Source organism: Aulostomus chinensis, chromosome 7, assembly GCF_037954235.1.
Source record: "Aulostomus chinensis isolate RoL2024-O1b breed Wild chromosome 7, RoL_Achi_v1.0, whole genome shotgun sequence".
Classification (NCBI taxonomy): Eukaryota; Metazoa; Chordata; class Actinopteri; order Syngnathiformes; family Aulostomidae; genus Aulostomus; species Aulostomus chinensis.
In genome coordinates, this window is record NC_141326.1 from 29871793 (window position 1) to 29886840 (window position 15048).

The 15048-nt window shown below is 49.9% G+C and overlaps 1 protein-coding gene across 1 annotated transcript; it reads left to right on the forward strand.

Annotated features, from left to right (window-relative positions):
- Positions 1–6409: 6409 nt before the first annotated feature.
- dld (deltaD) lies at positions 6410–14061 on the forward strand. Its single transcript, XM_086209829.1, has 14 exons — positions 6410–6560; positions 7772–7847; positions 8443–8522; positions 8690–8758; positions 8942–9011; positions 10051–10151; positions 10231–10374; positions 10778–10879; positions 10973–11163; positions 11237–11407; positions 11534–11723; positions 11854–11991; positions 12910–12999; positions 13208–14061. Exons 1-14 carry the CDS (start codon positions 6522–6524, stop codon positions 13271–13273), a joined length of 1527 nt encoding a protein of 508 aa, XP_086065955.1. The 5' UTR covers positions 6410–6521; the 3' UTR covers positions 13274–14061.
- The last annotated feature ends 987 nt before the right edge of the window (positions 14062–15048 follow it).

Consider the following 15048-nt stretch of genomic DNA (forward strand, 5'->3'; position numbering starts at 1 on the left):
TTATATCAACTGATCTGGCTAACGTTAGATCAGCTGATCTGGCTAACGTTATATCAGCTGATCTGGCTAACGTTAGATCAGCTGATCTGGCTAACGTTAGATCAGCTGATCTGGCTAACGTTATATCAGCTGATCTGGCTAACGTTAAGACAAGCATGAGTCAATTGTTTCCAAAGTAGCCAGTTTACACTCAGTCCTCAATTTGAAATCACATCAAATGCGTTCTGTCTCTTTTCAGTCCACACAGACTGTTAACGTGAACAGGCCCATTCAGACGTGATGTCAGAGCTACGTGGAAACCAGCAGCTTCCCTGATCCAACGTTTTCTCAATTGCCAACAGATTAACAGAGAATGTGTTTATAGAGATCAAGAAACCACGAGGATTAATGAGCTGGTGGCCGTCGCAACATTACAATCATACGTATCATCGAATCACAAAGAAAACTGAATAAATTGTAAATCCATCCACCAGAAAACTGGTCCATGAGTTCCACCATTTCTGAAAGTACGTGAACTTGAAGTTTTCAGAATTGTCACGAACGCCTCACTCATGTGGTTTGCTCTCGTGAACAAGGTCAACAGGACGCCACATAACAGCACCACTAATTCTCACATTGGCTCTTTACCCCCGAGATCCTTCAGGTGTGCCCCCCACCCTGATGAGCCCCGGCTGTTCTCCCATCAGCTAACCAACATCCTCTTCCTCGGAGGATGAGGTGCCGAACCAACCACCAGTCTTCAGGCCTAATTCATCTATTTGGCAAGGGGGCTCAACAATAGGAGTGTCAATAACCTGGAATCTGTATGAGCTGCAGTGTGTCTGTAGACCAGCAGGGGTCGACCTTGAGTCCCTCTTGTCCTGCCCTCAGGGTAAAAGACTAGGTTTTAAATGAAGTTCCCTCCAAACACGGTGATTTTTCACAGCAGTTTTGGCTTTTTCTCAATAAACCTTCCCACTTCTGTTTGCTGGCGACTGGGAGCACAACAGAGCCACCTGACAGAGCAGCCAGCCAGCCGAAATTCACCTCAATGGCTCCAGAAAGCTGCTTTATGTGTGTCCTGCCTGCAGCTGAGGGAGGAGAGGGGCCTTAAAGAAAGTGCAACTCAGAGCTGGAAGTCCAGGTATCCTAGCAACATGCTCTGAAAGATGAAACAGAGAGTTTGCCGAACATTTCTTTTTCTTACTTTTTTTCTTTTCTTACTGAAGCAATGTTTGGTTTTATTGGGTGAATACGAGGGTCAGTAATCCCCTGAACCTCACATTATGAATTTCCAACAGCAGCAGCATTTGCATGTGTTGCTTTTCCACTGTAAACTCTCTCTCTCTCTCTCTCTCTCTCTCTCTCTCTCTGCCACAGACCTGTTGAATCTTAAAGCTCCTCCATTATCCCCACCCATGAAAAAAGACAAAGGAATGAATGCATAATTAATATAGTGAAGCTGCATTTTTAATTGTTGCTGGTCTTCAAAGTTGCCCGGTGGCATTGTCTCTCGGTTAGGGGCGGCTGCTTCCGATGGCAGAGCTTCATTCAGGTCTTTTTAGGGCCCAAGCGCTGCAGAAGCACCAGCAGACAACGGATCCAAGCTCGCCTCCTTTCTCAGGGTGTCTGCATGCACAATGGACTTCCTTAGCCTGCACACAAAAGAGGCTGGCGCGTGAAAAAAAAACACCCAGATTGAATGGCATTCCTCTCCACAATGCAGCACTTCGGGAATATGTGTTTTTCCCTCCCTCCCTCCTCTCTGACAGCGCTGATGTATCCAGATGATGCGTGATGACCAGGAAGTGATAGGAAACAAACTGAGTTAAAGTAACAATTAAAAACACAACCTGAAATGATGCCAAGCAGATTATAAACACCCACGCAGAACAAAGTCCTCACGCTTGAAGGGAAAACTGTCCCGTTCAGCGAGTCACACCAGAGGATTGGTGGAGCATCGAGACGCTTCGATGTCATGAGGACAGACAACACTCAGAGAGGTCACACCTCTGCCGAGGTGAACTTTGACCCCCTGGCTTTCTGGCGCTAACTAAAGCTTCAAGCAGTAATGAGCAGTGTGTGTGTGTGTGTGTGTGTGTGTGTGTGTGTGTGTGCTGCAGCAACAGAGGGAGGTGAATCCTGATCATATTCAAACTAATGCTCCCCTGGGTGTAAATACCACTTCCTATGTCCTCTAGGTGACGCTAGGGAACACACACGTCCTGAATGTGATGGAGTTGTACATCAGGTGAAGACACCGCAGAGTCACGTGATGTTGGCTCCATGAGTTTTACTTCCTGTAACCACCAGGTGGCACTAGGACCTTGATCTCAGCCAGTAGACATCTTCAGGACTCTCATCAAAGGTCTGACCATGTGACTCCAGTTACAACAGTTTCCTGATCTATGGTCAGATATCAAAGATGGCCGCCTCCTCGCCACAATGACCTCTCAGTCTTCACAGGCCCCTCCACCCAGGCCTCGCTCCTCCACCAAGTCTGGTGAAAATCAGACATAAAATGGTCGCCGCAGCTTGTTTGCTGATTATACAAAGAAAATGACTTTTTTTTAAATTTACGGAAGAAAAGTGGTGCTCACTCATCAGACTCTGCACTTCGTGAGATGGACACGAAGGGGGGGCACTAGTTGCGGCCGATGAGTTTTGGTGGGTGTGGCCGGTTGCAGCACTGTTGTCTGGCTGCACACTGAGCCCCGTTGGCACGCCAACTGCGAGCTTACCACCCCAAGGCTGCCAGGAGCCACAAAGCGCCACGGCGAAGGGAGCCGGGTGAACATCTCCAACACCCGCAGCCTAATCCGCCGGCCTCATACGTCTGCACAGGCCTCGTTTCAAAAGCCAGACCCCCTTTTCTCTCTGCATAACCCCCACCTCTCCCATCATGCGCCGCCTCTTTTCTTCTCTGTGTTATTCTGCTGCAGGAGAATGGACGGGCTTTTGTGGTGGCCCATAGTGTCACGCAGACACAAGACCTGAGGCTGCCAGTCATCACATGGAAGCCCTCGGCAGCCCTTTCACAATGCTCACTTTGCTCATGTCGACTGGAGGAACCGGGGGAAACTCTTATTTCAGCACGTGAAAAGGCTCCGGACGGGACGCGGCGGCCGGCTCTTCACATTGCACACAATCGACCCTGAAAGCCGGCATTTCTCAGAGAGTAGCAGGGAGTGTTTGCCGGGATGCTGGCATCATGTTTTAATTGAATTTAACTGTCAGCAGGTCTCAAAGGGGCCCAAACAAGCCGTGTTTCACAAGATAAACTTATTATAGAAACGCTCTCCTGGAATCTGGCTGCAGTGGAACAGGGGCAAGCATGAAAGAAAGGTCAAGCAGCTTTTCCACGCACAGTCGAGCTGAAGCCAAACTTGTAGACAGTTCACCTCAAACACTGTAAACGATGGAGGCCCAGTCAATAAATGGAGACTTGTTTCTTACTGTGAAAAGAACAAAACCGTAGTTCCTCTTCAAGGAAAATACAAAAATATTTATTTAAGACTCAATTTGGAATGTTTAGAAACTTCTTTGAAAAGAAATCTCTGCTGCTTGATGACATTTGGATGCTGGAGGCCATGTTTGGACCTGGTGGCGCCCCCTATTGAGCAAATTGGGCGATTATTTTCTCATTTATAGTTTTGTGTTAAGCCACGCCCAGTTCATGGCACAGTAGTCAGGTGTTTGATCACACATCTGGACAAAGGTGAGAGTTTGTAGAGGAACAGTTCTGGACAGTTCAGCCGTTGTTAGCTGTCAGTCACTGTTAGCTTCAAGCTAAATACACATGGCTGGCTCTTCCTGCGTTCTGGAGTTACAAAGAATTAATAAAAGAGGGAGAAAAAAACAGCTTTGTAAGCTTCAGACACATTAGAAAGAACTTGAAAGGTAAAATCTACTTTTTGAGTTAAGTATCTTGTCAAAGGGGCTGCACGGTGGAGCAGTGGTCAGCACTGTGGCCTCACAGCAAGAAGGTTCCGGGTTCGAGTCCCGGCTCGGGCGCGGGATCTTTCTGTGTGAGTCTCCATGTTCTCCCTGTTCCTGCTGGGTTCTCTCTGGTACTCCAGCTTCCTCCACAGTCCAAAGACATCAATTTGGGGACGAGGCTGATTGATTCTCTAAATTGACTGTAGGTGTGACTGTGAGTGTGAATGGTTGTTCGTCTCTGTGTGTTGGCCCTGTGATGGACTGGGGACCTGTCCAGGGTGAACCCCGCCTCTCGCCCATCGATGCTAGGATAGGCTCCACCCCCCACGACCTTTACTAGTGAGGAAGACGACGATGGATCTTGTCAAAGACGTACCAAACCTGAGGTGCCACCACAAAGAGAACCGTGAAGACAACAGTGGGCACGTGTGAAAACAAGATATTTGTACATGCAGAGTACACACGTGAATGTGTGTGTGCAGTTTTTATCCAGCAGCAGCAGAGTGACTTGAACTTGGTCTCCCGTTGGGGAGACTGTGACAGAGCTCTCACGCCCTCTAGTGACGTGGAGAACAAACTGCAGAAACGTCTCTGAACTTGATTGTTTCACATTCCCCGTCTCTGAAATGACACGCAGACAAGCAGCTTTGCAGCAAATTAGATGGAATCTTGAGTCAAACATCTGAAGGGATCGTTTTTGTATCAATATTTTGTCAGAGGAAATAAGTTTTTCTTTTGCACACGTGACTGTGAAACCTTGTGACGACAGCAAGAGGCAGGAGGGGAGGAGCTGAGCAGCAGAAATCACTTTCTGTCTCAGGAGGGAAAGAGGAGCTGCCACCGACTCAGCTGCTCACCAGGCCTCTCGCCAGAGCCCCGCTGAGCATCACTGGGTCAGTTGACTCGAACAGCTGAGCTCCCACTGTTGTTTGAATGTCGAGTTTAGGAAATATAAGAACTGAGATGAAGATGCAACTCCTAAAATTCCACGAATCATGGAAAGATCGGCTCTCTTTAACGCTCGAAATGCTTTTATAGAGTTGAAAAATTCTCAGGCGTCATCAGGGAGTCAAACAGATGTTTTCGTGGGTGAAAGCCACCGTCTTTTCTGTGGTGGCCTTCATCCACGCAAGATTGTGGAACTTTCATTTTCAGTTTTGATGAAAACAGTAACAAAACTACGCCATCTGCTGGCAATTGTGTACACCTACGCCCTTTTGAGACCGCGATACCAGGATAAAGAGAGGAAAACGATATCGAACTACAATAACTAAAACATATGGAGACAGGTATATATCTATTTATACATATAGACAGATAGATATATAGATGTTTATATACACACACATATACATATATGTATATATACTGTATATATAGAGAGAGAGAGATGTATATCCATATTTTTGTGATTTATACATGTTTATATTAGGGCTGTCACTTTAATGCATTAATTAGATTAATTAATTAAGCCACAAATGAACGTGCCATACCAATTAGATTAATTAATTACGATTAATTATAGAACCCTTGAGTGTCAGTTCAATGTGAATTTCCCCAGACACAGCATTTTAAACTTGGCCCACTGAAGGAGCCGTCCTTGGCAGCGGCTCGTCACTCCACACGTGCGTCGCCGGTCAAAGCGCCTGTTTGAGACTCCGCCTTAAGACTTAGGTTTTATTCAATCACCAATTAAAATGTGGATTTCAAACCTTCTCTTCTTAGTGTATTCATTTGATTATTCACGCTCTACAATTTTGTAATGTCCTAGAATTCAAATTCTTTATTTGGGGACCTTAAGCAGATCCGTCCATCGTCCATCGTTGTCTTCCGCTTATTCCTTACTAGTAAGGGTCACGGGAGTGGAGCCTATCCCAGCAGCCTTCCCCCTGGACAGGTCACCAGTCCATGGCAGGGCCAACACATAGAGACAGACAACCATTGGCTCTCCCAGCCACGCCTACGGTCAATTTAGAGTCTGGATTAACCTGGTCCCTCTTGATGTCTTTGGACTGTGGAGGAAGCTGGAGTACCAGAGAGAACCCAGCAGGAACAGGGAGAACATGGAGACTCACCCAGAAAGACCCCGTGCTGCAGCCGGGGCTCCACCCACAACCTTCTTGATGGGGGCCACAGGGAGGACCACTGCTCCACCGGGCCGCCCCCACCGTATATCAATCATTAAATGTTTGCATGAACATCAATACGTTGTAGCTGCACGGTGGGGCAGTGGTCAGCACTGTCGCCTCACAGCAAGAAGGTTCTGGGTTCAAGTCCCGTCTGGAGCACGCGATCTTCCTGTGTGGCCCCTCGCTGTAGGAATGAGTGGAGGAGAATGGATCTTCTGGTTGTTGTTTACAGAGCAATCATCCAACAGTTCTCAATTTGGTCCAAAATCATACCGAAATCCCCTCCCGACACTAAACCTGGATTCGGAAAGTTATTGAGAGATTGTTGAGTTTTCCCATCATGTTGTCTACTTTGCTCAGCTTTCACTTCCGCCGACGTCATAAGGAAGCGACGTGCAGGCGTGCGCAGTGCCAGGAGTCCTTGGTTGGTCGGCCTGCTGTAGGTTAACGAGCCTGTGAGCGGACAGAGACAAAATGCAGAGCTGGACACCGTTGTACCGCTCTCTGGCCACGGTAGGGACCTGCTCTATCAACCCACTGACCGACTCCAGCTGTCAGGCCTCGCCGGCTGTCCGTCTTGTTGGAGAAAGTTTTGAGACCGGACCGGGCTCGGCTAGCGGGTTAGCTAACAGTTGCTATGTAATCAAATGAGGGGACAGCAGCTCCGGACTGCGCTGAAGAAACCTGCATTTCAAGTCCGTTGTCGTTATTTCGAATTACACACGTCGCCTAACACGTATGAGAAACACAGTGGTGTTGTCTCACGGTTACCGCTCCACACGGCATGGGTCATTTTGACAACATCAGAAGGGAGACCGGTGCAGCTGCCGGGTGTTGTCGAACAACGCGCTCCAGAGACACCGAGCCTCAGGAACCCACCGCGCACGGCGCACCGTTCACCTAAACCAGGGTCGTTAATGTATCACATTCAATATCTGGAGGTTGTATTTGGTGTGATAAATGTCGTCAGGTGATATCTCAAGTGTCGGCTAATGCTAGGTTAGCATGCTAAACTAGTGAGCAGAGGTTACCTAAGTGTCGGTGTTGTTTGGTGCGGTCACGTGTCACAGCTGGGCTCGGCACTGCTTCCCTCTCGTCATCAACTCTCAGCTTGTTAGCACGACAGGAGAGTTCGAGTGTGTTGATGTTGACGTGGGTGCAGCTTCACGTCAATCAGCTCTTCTGGTGGCCGCAGAACACCTGAGAGCGTTCGGTCCACGCTTGAGCTCCCCTACGCTGTGGATCCTCTGATGATTCTGTGGAGACCTCTCCCAATGAAGTGACACCAGTGTCTCAAGAACCTGGAGGGACGTTCCTGAAGTCCTCAGTTCTCATTCAAAGACGGCGTGAGGCTGACAGCCGAGGGGCTCCTCTCCACTCCGAACCACATTTTAGTTAATTGTCCTGCAGAAATGTCTCCGACTCCACCGGGTGACGTTTGAATTCCATGAACAAATATAAAATCATGCAAATGCTGACTTCTCAACAACTTTCAAGTCTCAAGCTCTGATCGCAGCATTTTCAGAATCTTTTTTAAGAAAAATCTAAATGGTTTTCTTTTCATGAGGCCTCAATTGAGCAGGGATGTGTTGGAGCCTGGTTTGCCATGAATGATGGAAGAGTTTTCACGCGCTGCTGAGGCGGCGCTGCCTCTGATCATTTCACGTTCTCAGTCTGGTTGATGTAACCTTGTGTTTTCATGTCCTCTTCCGTCGACCTCCCAGCGGAGCCACCACCTCCCCTGCAAACTGCACGGAGCTGCGGCGCTGTCGGTCAGAACCTACGCCGACAAAGCAGCAAGTACGATAACTGACGTCACCTCCACTGCGCTCAGCTGATCACCCGTGTTTATTCACCAACGTTCTCTGGCGTGAGGCAGGCTTAGCGGTTGATGGATGTTGGTTCATCCTGATTTGTTGCATTTTGAGACAGAATTTGCTCAAGAAAACTCTTCACCTTAGCTTCCGAGCGCCCTGCTAGCTGCGTCCACAGGCTCTGTCCTGAACTTACATCCCCACGTTCTTTGCTGGCTGAACGCGGTGATTTGCAGCCGGGCTCCGGTGTCTCCCACCACAGACACGCCGAGTTGGCGGAGCTCCACTGTCTCGATCCACGCGGAGGAGTGACCGCTTGTTTCCTCGGCCGGTCACTCAGACGTTTGTCAACTCAGGGTCGAGTTGAAGCGGCGAAGCTCTCACGTCATTATGAAGCCGTTCAGTGGTTTGAATGTTTGGCTGATGGGCGAATATCCTGGGGTTACTTCAAAGTAAAAGCATCAATAAGCACGGGTGATCCTAAAACAGGCTTTTATTCTGTAGTAGAGCGTGGGTGTGTTCTCTAGCCTCGGATGTCTGGTCTCTTGGTTAATGGTGCGTCACATCTCGCCTCTGTTTAGTCGATGCAGACGTTACGGTGGTGGGGTCCGGGCCAGGCGGCTACGTCGCCGCCATCAAAGCCGCTCAGCTGGGCTTCAAGGTAAGTCACCACCCTGGTGTTCCTCTTTTCTTTGCGCCGGCCAGATGATTGACGTGCTTCCTGTCGCCGCTCGTTGTGGGTGATGCTGTGTCTGTTCAGCTCAGCTCATCGTGAACGTCGCAGGTTCTTTTAGGAGTTGAATCTAACAAAGGGTTTTGCTTTGACAGACAGTGTGCGTGGAGAAGAACCTCACACTGGGCGGGACTTGCCTCAACGTCGGCTGCATCCCCTCAAAGGTAAAATATGGCCTTTCTTCATCTGAAGCTGTTGTCCAGGAGACTCGCCCACGCTTGTGTTTGGGGAGCAAAAGCGTCCTGTAGTGGTGGCCGTCAGCCTGTGGAGGCGCTCTCACGGGGTTGCTGAGTGCTGATTGTAGCAGGGTTGGGCCGCATTTCCAGCTGTGCTGTCTCTGTGTGCAGGCGCTGCTGAACAACTCCTACCTGTACCACATGGCTCACGGCAAGGACTTTGAAAGCAGAGGAATCGAAAGTAAGAAGCTTTACAAAGCGCTGTTCCCTTTTGGTGGAGTTGATGAGGAGGAAGCCGTGCTCTGATTTGCTTTAATTCAGGAGTCGACCTGCGCGATAAATCGACGCGTGTGAATTCACACTTTAGGGCGATGGCACCAATGCGCCGGAACATTCTCCAGGGGTGCGTTAGCGGGGCGCACCCAAACATTGTAGATTCACAAACATGGCAGCGATGGGGGGCTTGTACCAAGGTACGGCACTGCTACATCTGTTGTATGGAACTGGTTCGGTTTTCTTGCGTCGGACTTGGAACAAACCGGCGCTCGCTTGCTTCAACCGGAGCAGAGGCCTGCAGCCCAGGGTTTCATCCTTATTTTGTTGGTGTTATCAAAAATGGCACCTCTTCAACGTTCTAGTTTGAAGGTCGCTGTGTCGTTGCCAGGTTGATAATAAGATAGAATCATAAGATATATATTTGTAGTGTTTGGACGGCGGTCCGCCATCTTTCACCCGGGAGATAAAAAGAACAGAATAAAGTTGAAACTTGTTTTGAGCCGTTTATTTGTCATCTGTTGCTTTTGAGTAGGACAGAGAAAAATCAAATAAATTGGAAATTGAATTTTTTGTAAAAAAAAAAAAAAAAATCAGAGATGTTATTTTCAGGCCATGTCGCCAAGCTCCAGTCAGAACCTTTTCATCCACAAGGACAGTTCAGGTTCACACACCAGCCAAAGTGAAAACGACAGGAAGCAGAAAAACACCAAGTCGCGTGTTCGGCCGAAGCAGGTCGATGGAAACGGTCAGTAGGAAAAGCAGCTGTTGATGCTCGGCCGGTTCTTCGATTCTTAGGAGCTCAGAAATGTGGAGTTCTTTCATTCAGACGTCTTCAGGAACGTTGGACGCCGATTTTCTTTGCGTCAAAGTTTCTGGATGATGTTTTTTAAGGATAAAAACGAAGGAGCTTCTTGAGTTCATACAGCGACCAGGCTGAGCCAAGAAGTAGTGTGGGTGAACTCTGCTGCCCTCTGCAGGCTAATGCTGGTATCTCTCTCTCTCAGTCTCAGGGATCTCTCTGAACCTGGAGAAGATGATGGCTCAGAAAAGCGGGGCGGTCAAAGCGCTGACCGGAGGAATCGCACATCTCTTCAAACAGAACAAAGTCAGGCTTCTCTCCAGTTCACCGCTTCTGGTCTGAGTCTTGATGAAGACAGCTGACTGTGTGACATCACTCCCCTCAGGTGACCCATGTCAGTGGCTTCGGGAGGGTGACCGGTAAGAACCAAGTGACGGCCACGTCAGCTGACGGCAGCGAGCAGGTCATCAACACCAAGAACATCCTCATCGCCACCGGCTCCGAGGTCACGCCCTTCCCTGGGATCCAAGTAGGACTTTACCTCCCTGATTATCGGCTGCTACGGGTTTGGGTTTACGGGCTACGGCGTGTGGCGTGTTTCAGATGCTGGTGTTGCTGGGGTGACAGCTGATAAGGTTTTAGAGTGGAGGGGTGATAAATGCGTCCAGCTCTGCTCTTGTAAACGCACACATCAGTGAAAACCAGTCAGAAGCAAAGATTCAATCCATCCAATCGTCTGGCAAGCAGCTCAGGAAGGAAAACAATCGAGAAACCAAATATCTGATCAAAGTCCCGCGGCGGTTGCGTCCGGATCAGCTCGGCAGTTAAATGGTTTAATTACTCATTACATTCCAACTGAAACTCAGAGAAAGATCACTTTCCTCAACAGTTCAAGTGTTTGCTGAAAGATTCTCGGCTGTTTTTCCTGGTAGATCGATGAGGACAGCGTGGTGTCGTCGACGGGAGCTCTGTCCCTGAAGAAGGTTCCAGAGGAGCTGATCGTGATTGGAGCCGGTGTCATCGGAGTGGAGCTGGTCAGCGTCCTTCCAGTCACCAACATTCCCTGCGTGTCTGTGTCCTTGTTCTGATTCTGAAGCCTTGAAGTGATGGCGGTGTTTGTCCTGCAGGGGTCAGTGTGGCAGCGTCTGGGCTCCAAGGTCACGGCGGTGGAGTTCCTGGGCCACGTGGGCGGCATGGGCATCGACATGGAGATCTCCAAGAACTTCCAGCGTATCCTGCAGAAGCAGGGCCTCAAGTTCAAGCTCGGTACCAAAGTCATGGGCGCCACCAAGAGGCCTGACGGGAAGATCGATGTGGCGTGAGTCAAATGCTCCGGACCGTTCCGAAGTGTCTGTGGTAGACATTTGTGTAAGTGTGCTGATGTGTTTCAGCGTGGAGGCGGCGGCCGGAGGGAAGAACGAGACACTGACCTGTGACGTGCTGCTGGTCTGTATCGGCAGACGGCCGTTCACCCAGAACCTGGGCCTGGAGGCGGTGGGCATCGAACTGGACAACCGTGGCCGCATCCCCGTCAACAACCGCTTCCAGACCAAAGTGCCCAGGTACCAGCGTTTGTCCCACTAGTGCTTTGGTTGACGGTCGAAGGCCGTGAGGCGTCACAGCAGCGTTCATCCCGTCACCTGTCATTTGCTTCTTTTTGACACAAGCTATGATGTTTACCTTCTCAGTATTTATGCCATCGGTGATGTGGTCGCCGGGCCGATGTTGGCCCACAAGGCTGAGGATGAAGGCATCATCTGTGTGGAGGGGATGGCGGGCGGCGCCGTGCACATCGATTACAACTGCGTTCCCTCCGTCATCTACACGCACCCAGAGGTGGCCTGGGTGGGCAAGACTGAGGAGCAGCTCAAAGAGGAGGTGAGGAGGTGGTGTGAGGGCGTCCCCGTCCTGAGTGTCGAGAGGTTGAACTGAAGCCGATCTGGACCTGGTCTTAATGCCGGTTCTGGTTTCACACCGGCGCTCAGCCTGAATCTCCTCTCCGCTGCAGGGCGTCCCCTACAAAGTTGGCAAGTTCCCCTTCGCCGCTAACAGCCGAGCCAAAACCAACGCAGACACCGACGGGATGGTGAAGATCCTCAGCCACAAGGAGACGGACAGGATGCTGGGTGCACACATCCTGGGATCTGTAAGAACCAACACAAAGTTCAAAGAGAATTTCTTGGTCTCCCCAGGGAGAAACTTGTACTGATACGAGGGAAATTGCTGCGTCAGTTTCAACACACAGCAGAGACCTCAGACCGCATGTGTAGAAAAGGACGGTAAGAACACGGTGGACTCAGACGGAGCGCTGCAACCTCAGCCGTCCATGAACTCAAAGCATCAACCTGGCCCACATTCCAAAAATTCAGTCCTACTAAAAAAAAAAACCCATCCATGCAAGTCAGATGTGTCCAGCCGTTCATCCATCCACAACTGCAGGATGATTCAGTCCTGATAAACGTGCGTTCACACCTCCACTCATAGCCACGCCTTCCTCCAACCACAACCATACCCTGGCCAGTCACACCGTCCTCCTTCCAGCTACGTGCTTTCCCTGTCTCTCATTTATGAGCTTGATTGTAAGAGGTATGAATGAATGTTTGTCGCTAACTCATGCTAACTTCCTTAGCATGAGCTGATGGGGAAACTGCTTCTTCTGCACGTCAGTTCTTCCCAGAGCTGCTGTTAGCATGCTAACATGCAACAATTAGCATGCTAACATGCAACAATTAGCATGCTAATATGCTGACAATTAGTGTGACAGGGTGAGGTGTGCAAGTGGTGAACATGTGAAAAAACAAACATGGCTTCTTCTCTTCCTGGCTTTTATACGACAGATTACATCGGTTCACACGGTTCCTTCTCAAGAACACGACCAACACACAATAAACACGTTGCTGTGTGAAGCCACCTTAGCAGGCTAATGTCAACATTTGGCACTAAATCTAGTGAGCAGACCTGCTTGCGTCTCGCTGCTGACGTGAATCACGACAAGATGAAGTCAGAAGGAGAATCGTGGCGCTGATGAGCTCAGTCAGAATCTGTTTCTGTGTTCGTCCTGCAGGGGGCAGGAGAGATGATCAACGAGGCTGCTTTAGCTATGGAGTACGGAGCGTCATGTGAGGATGTCGCCAGAGTCTGCCACGCCCACCCTGTACGTGAAGCCCACCCACACACACACACACACACACACACTTGCTACATCACTCAGCCGCTGACCTTCATCGTCCCCTCTGGACGGCTCATTGGTCTGTCGTTGGTGGAGACGGAACGATAGATGCACAAGTCGTCCGTCCCTTTGGGGAATTGCAGGAAGATGAAGGAGCCTCATCTGGTTAACCTCTGTCTTCCTCCTCCTGCAGACGGTGTCGGAGGCCTTCAGAGAAGCAAACCTGGCCGCCTCCTTCGGCAAAGCCATCAACTTCTGATCCGTCAGCCGCTGTCGCACCTTCAGTGTACATAGCAGAGGAGAAACAGGAAGCTGCTGTGGCGTCCAGACTGTACCACTTTTAGTTCTTACGTTATTTAAATGTTCTCAAATGATAAAAGAGGGCATCAGCGCATCAGTCCTCTTGTTTTCCACCCACGTAGTCCAAAAGGTCCCTGAGCGTACGACGCGCTGCTACATAGAGATTTCAATATTAGCGGGCGGATGGCGGCGGGCGGGAAGGAGTCCTTTGTTTTAGTTTTACAGTGAAACAACTCAACAAATGGTAGCGATCAGCTGAGGAAACGGAATCCGCTCGGCTGAAGAGTGACGTCACAGCCAGTTCTGGAATGTTTGGGACTGATGGGAATGACAGAACTACACAACTCTGACCAGCAGGTGGCAGCATCGTGACCGAAAATTACTGACCCATACTTGTTTATTCCCTCACGTTGACGTGAAACGGCTTTCGTGAAGGAAACCTGGCGCCTAACTAGCAAACGGAGCGTGTCGCAGTCGTCACATTGAAGGCTGTGAACAGAACTCCGACCTTTGCTTTGAAAACTTCATCAAAGCAGTGAGTTTGTTTGTCGAGGGATTGGACACCAGTAACAAAACCATCAAGAAAATGCACCCCAGGGGTTCCGCCTACGTCTTGATTTACCGCCGACTGTGACGTCACTGATGCAACCGCGTTTCCTGATCTGATGGCTTCGCCGGGATTCACCTCTGGTCTCTTCTTGCTTTACTTCACTATCAAACCCTAATAAAAGCATCATCTGTTCAAGAGCCGGCACGACTGCGTCCCTTATTTACATTGCTCTGACAAACTCAGCATTAATTTCTCTCTTGAATGCCAGCACTGTTGCCCACCACAGAAGAAGAAACCAACCTTCAACTTTAAGCAGGGAAATTCCACTGAAGCTCATGGGGTCAGCAGGGTTCTGTGTTTTTATGATTTTTTCTTTGCTGCTCGGTCACTTTAGTTTAGGAGGGTTTTAAATTTTTCACAGGATTATGTGAAAAATTAGAGGCTGAAATTCACTGGATCAGGTGGAGGAGTGTAGTTCAGCTGGTGGAGGGTAGTTCAGGTGGAGGAGGGTAGTTCAGCTGGTGGAGGGTAGTTCAGGTGGAGGAGGGTAGTTCAGCTGGTGGAGGGTAGTTCAGGTGGAGGAGGGTAGTTCAGCTGGTGGAGGGTAGTTCAGCTGGTGGAGGGTAGTTCAGCTGGTGGAGGGTAGTTCAGGTGGTGGAGGGTAGTTCAGGTGGAGGAGGGTAGTTCAGGTGGATGAGGGTAGTTCAGGTGGATGAGGGTAGTTCAGCTGGTGGAGGGTAGTTCAGGTGGAGGAGGGTAGTTCAGGTGGAGGAGCGTAGTTCAGGTGGAGGAGTGTAGTTCAGGTGGAGGAGGGTAGTTCAGGTGGAGGAGTGTAGTTCAGGTGGAGGAGGGTAGTTCAGGTGGAGGAGGGTAGTTCAGCTGGTGGAGGGTAGTTCAGGTGGTGGAGGGTAGTTCAGGTGGATGAGGGTAGTTCAGCTGGTGGAGGGTAGTTCAGGTGGAGGAGGGTAGTTCAGGTGGATGAGGGTAGTTCAGCTGGTGGAGGGTAGTTCAGGTGGAGGAGTGTAGTTCAGGTGGAGGAGGGTAGTTCAGGTGGAGGAGGGTAGTTCAGGTGGATGAGGGTAGTTCAGCTGGTGGAGGGTAGTTCAGGTGGAGGAGGGTAGTTCAGCTGGTGGAGGGTAGTTCAGGTGGAGGAGGGTAGTTCAGGTGGATGAGGGTAGTTCAGC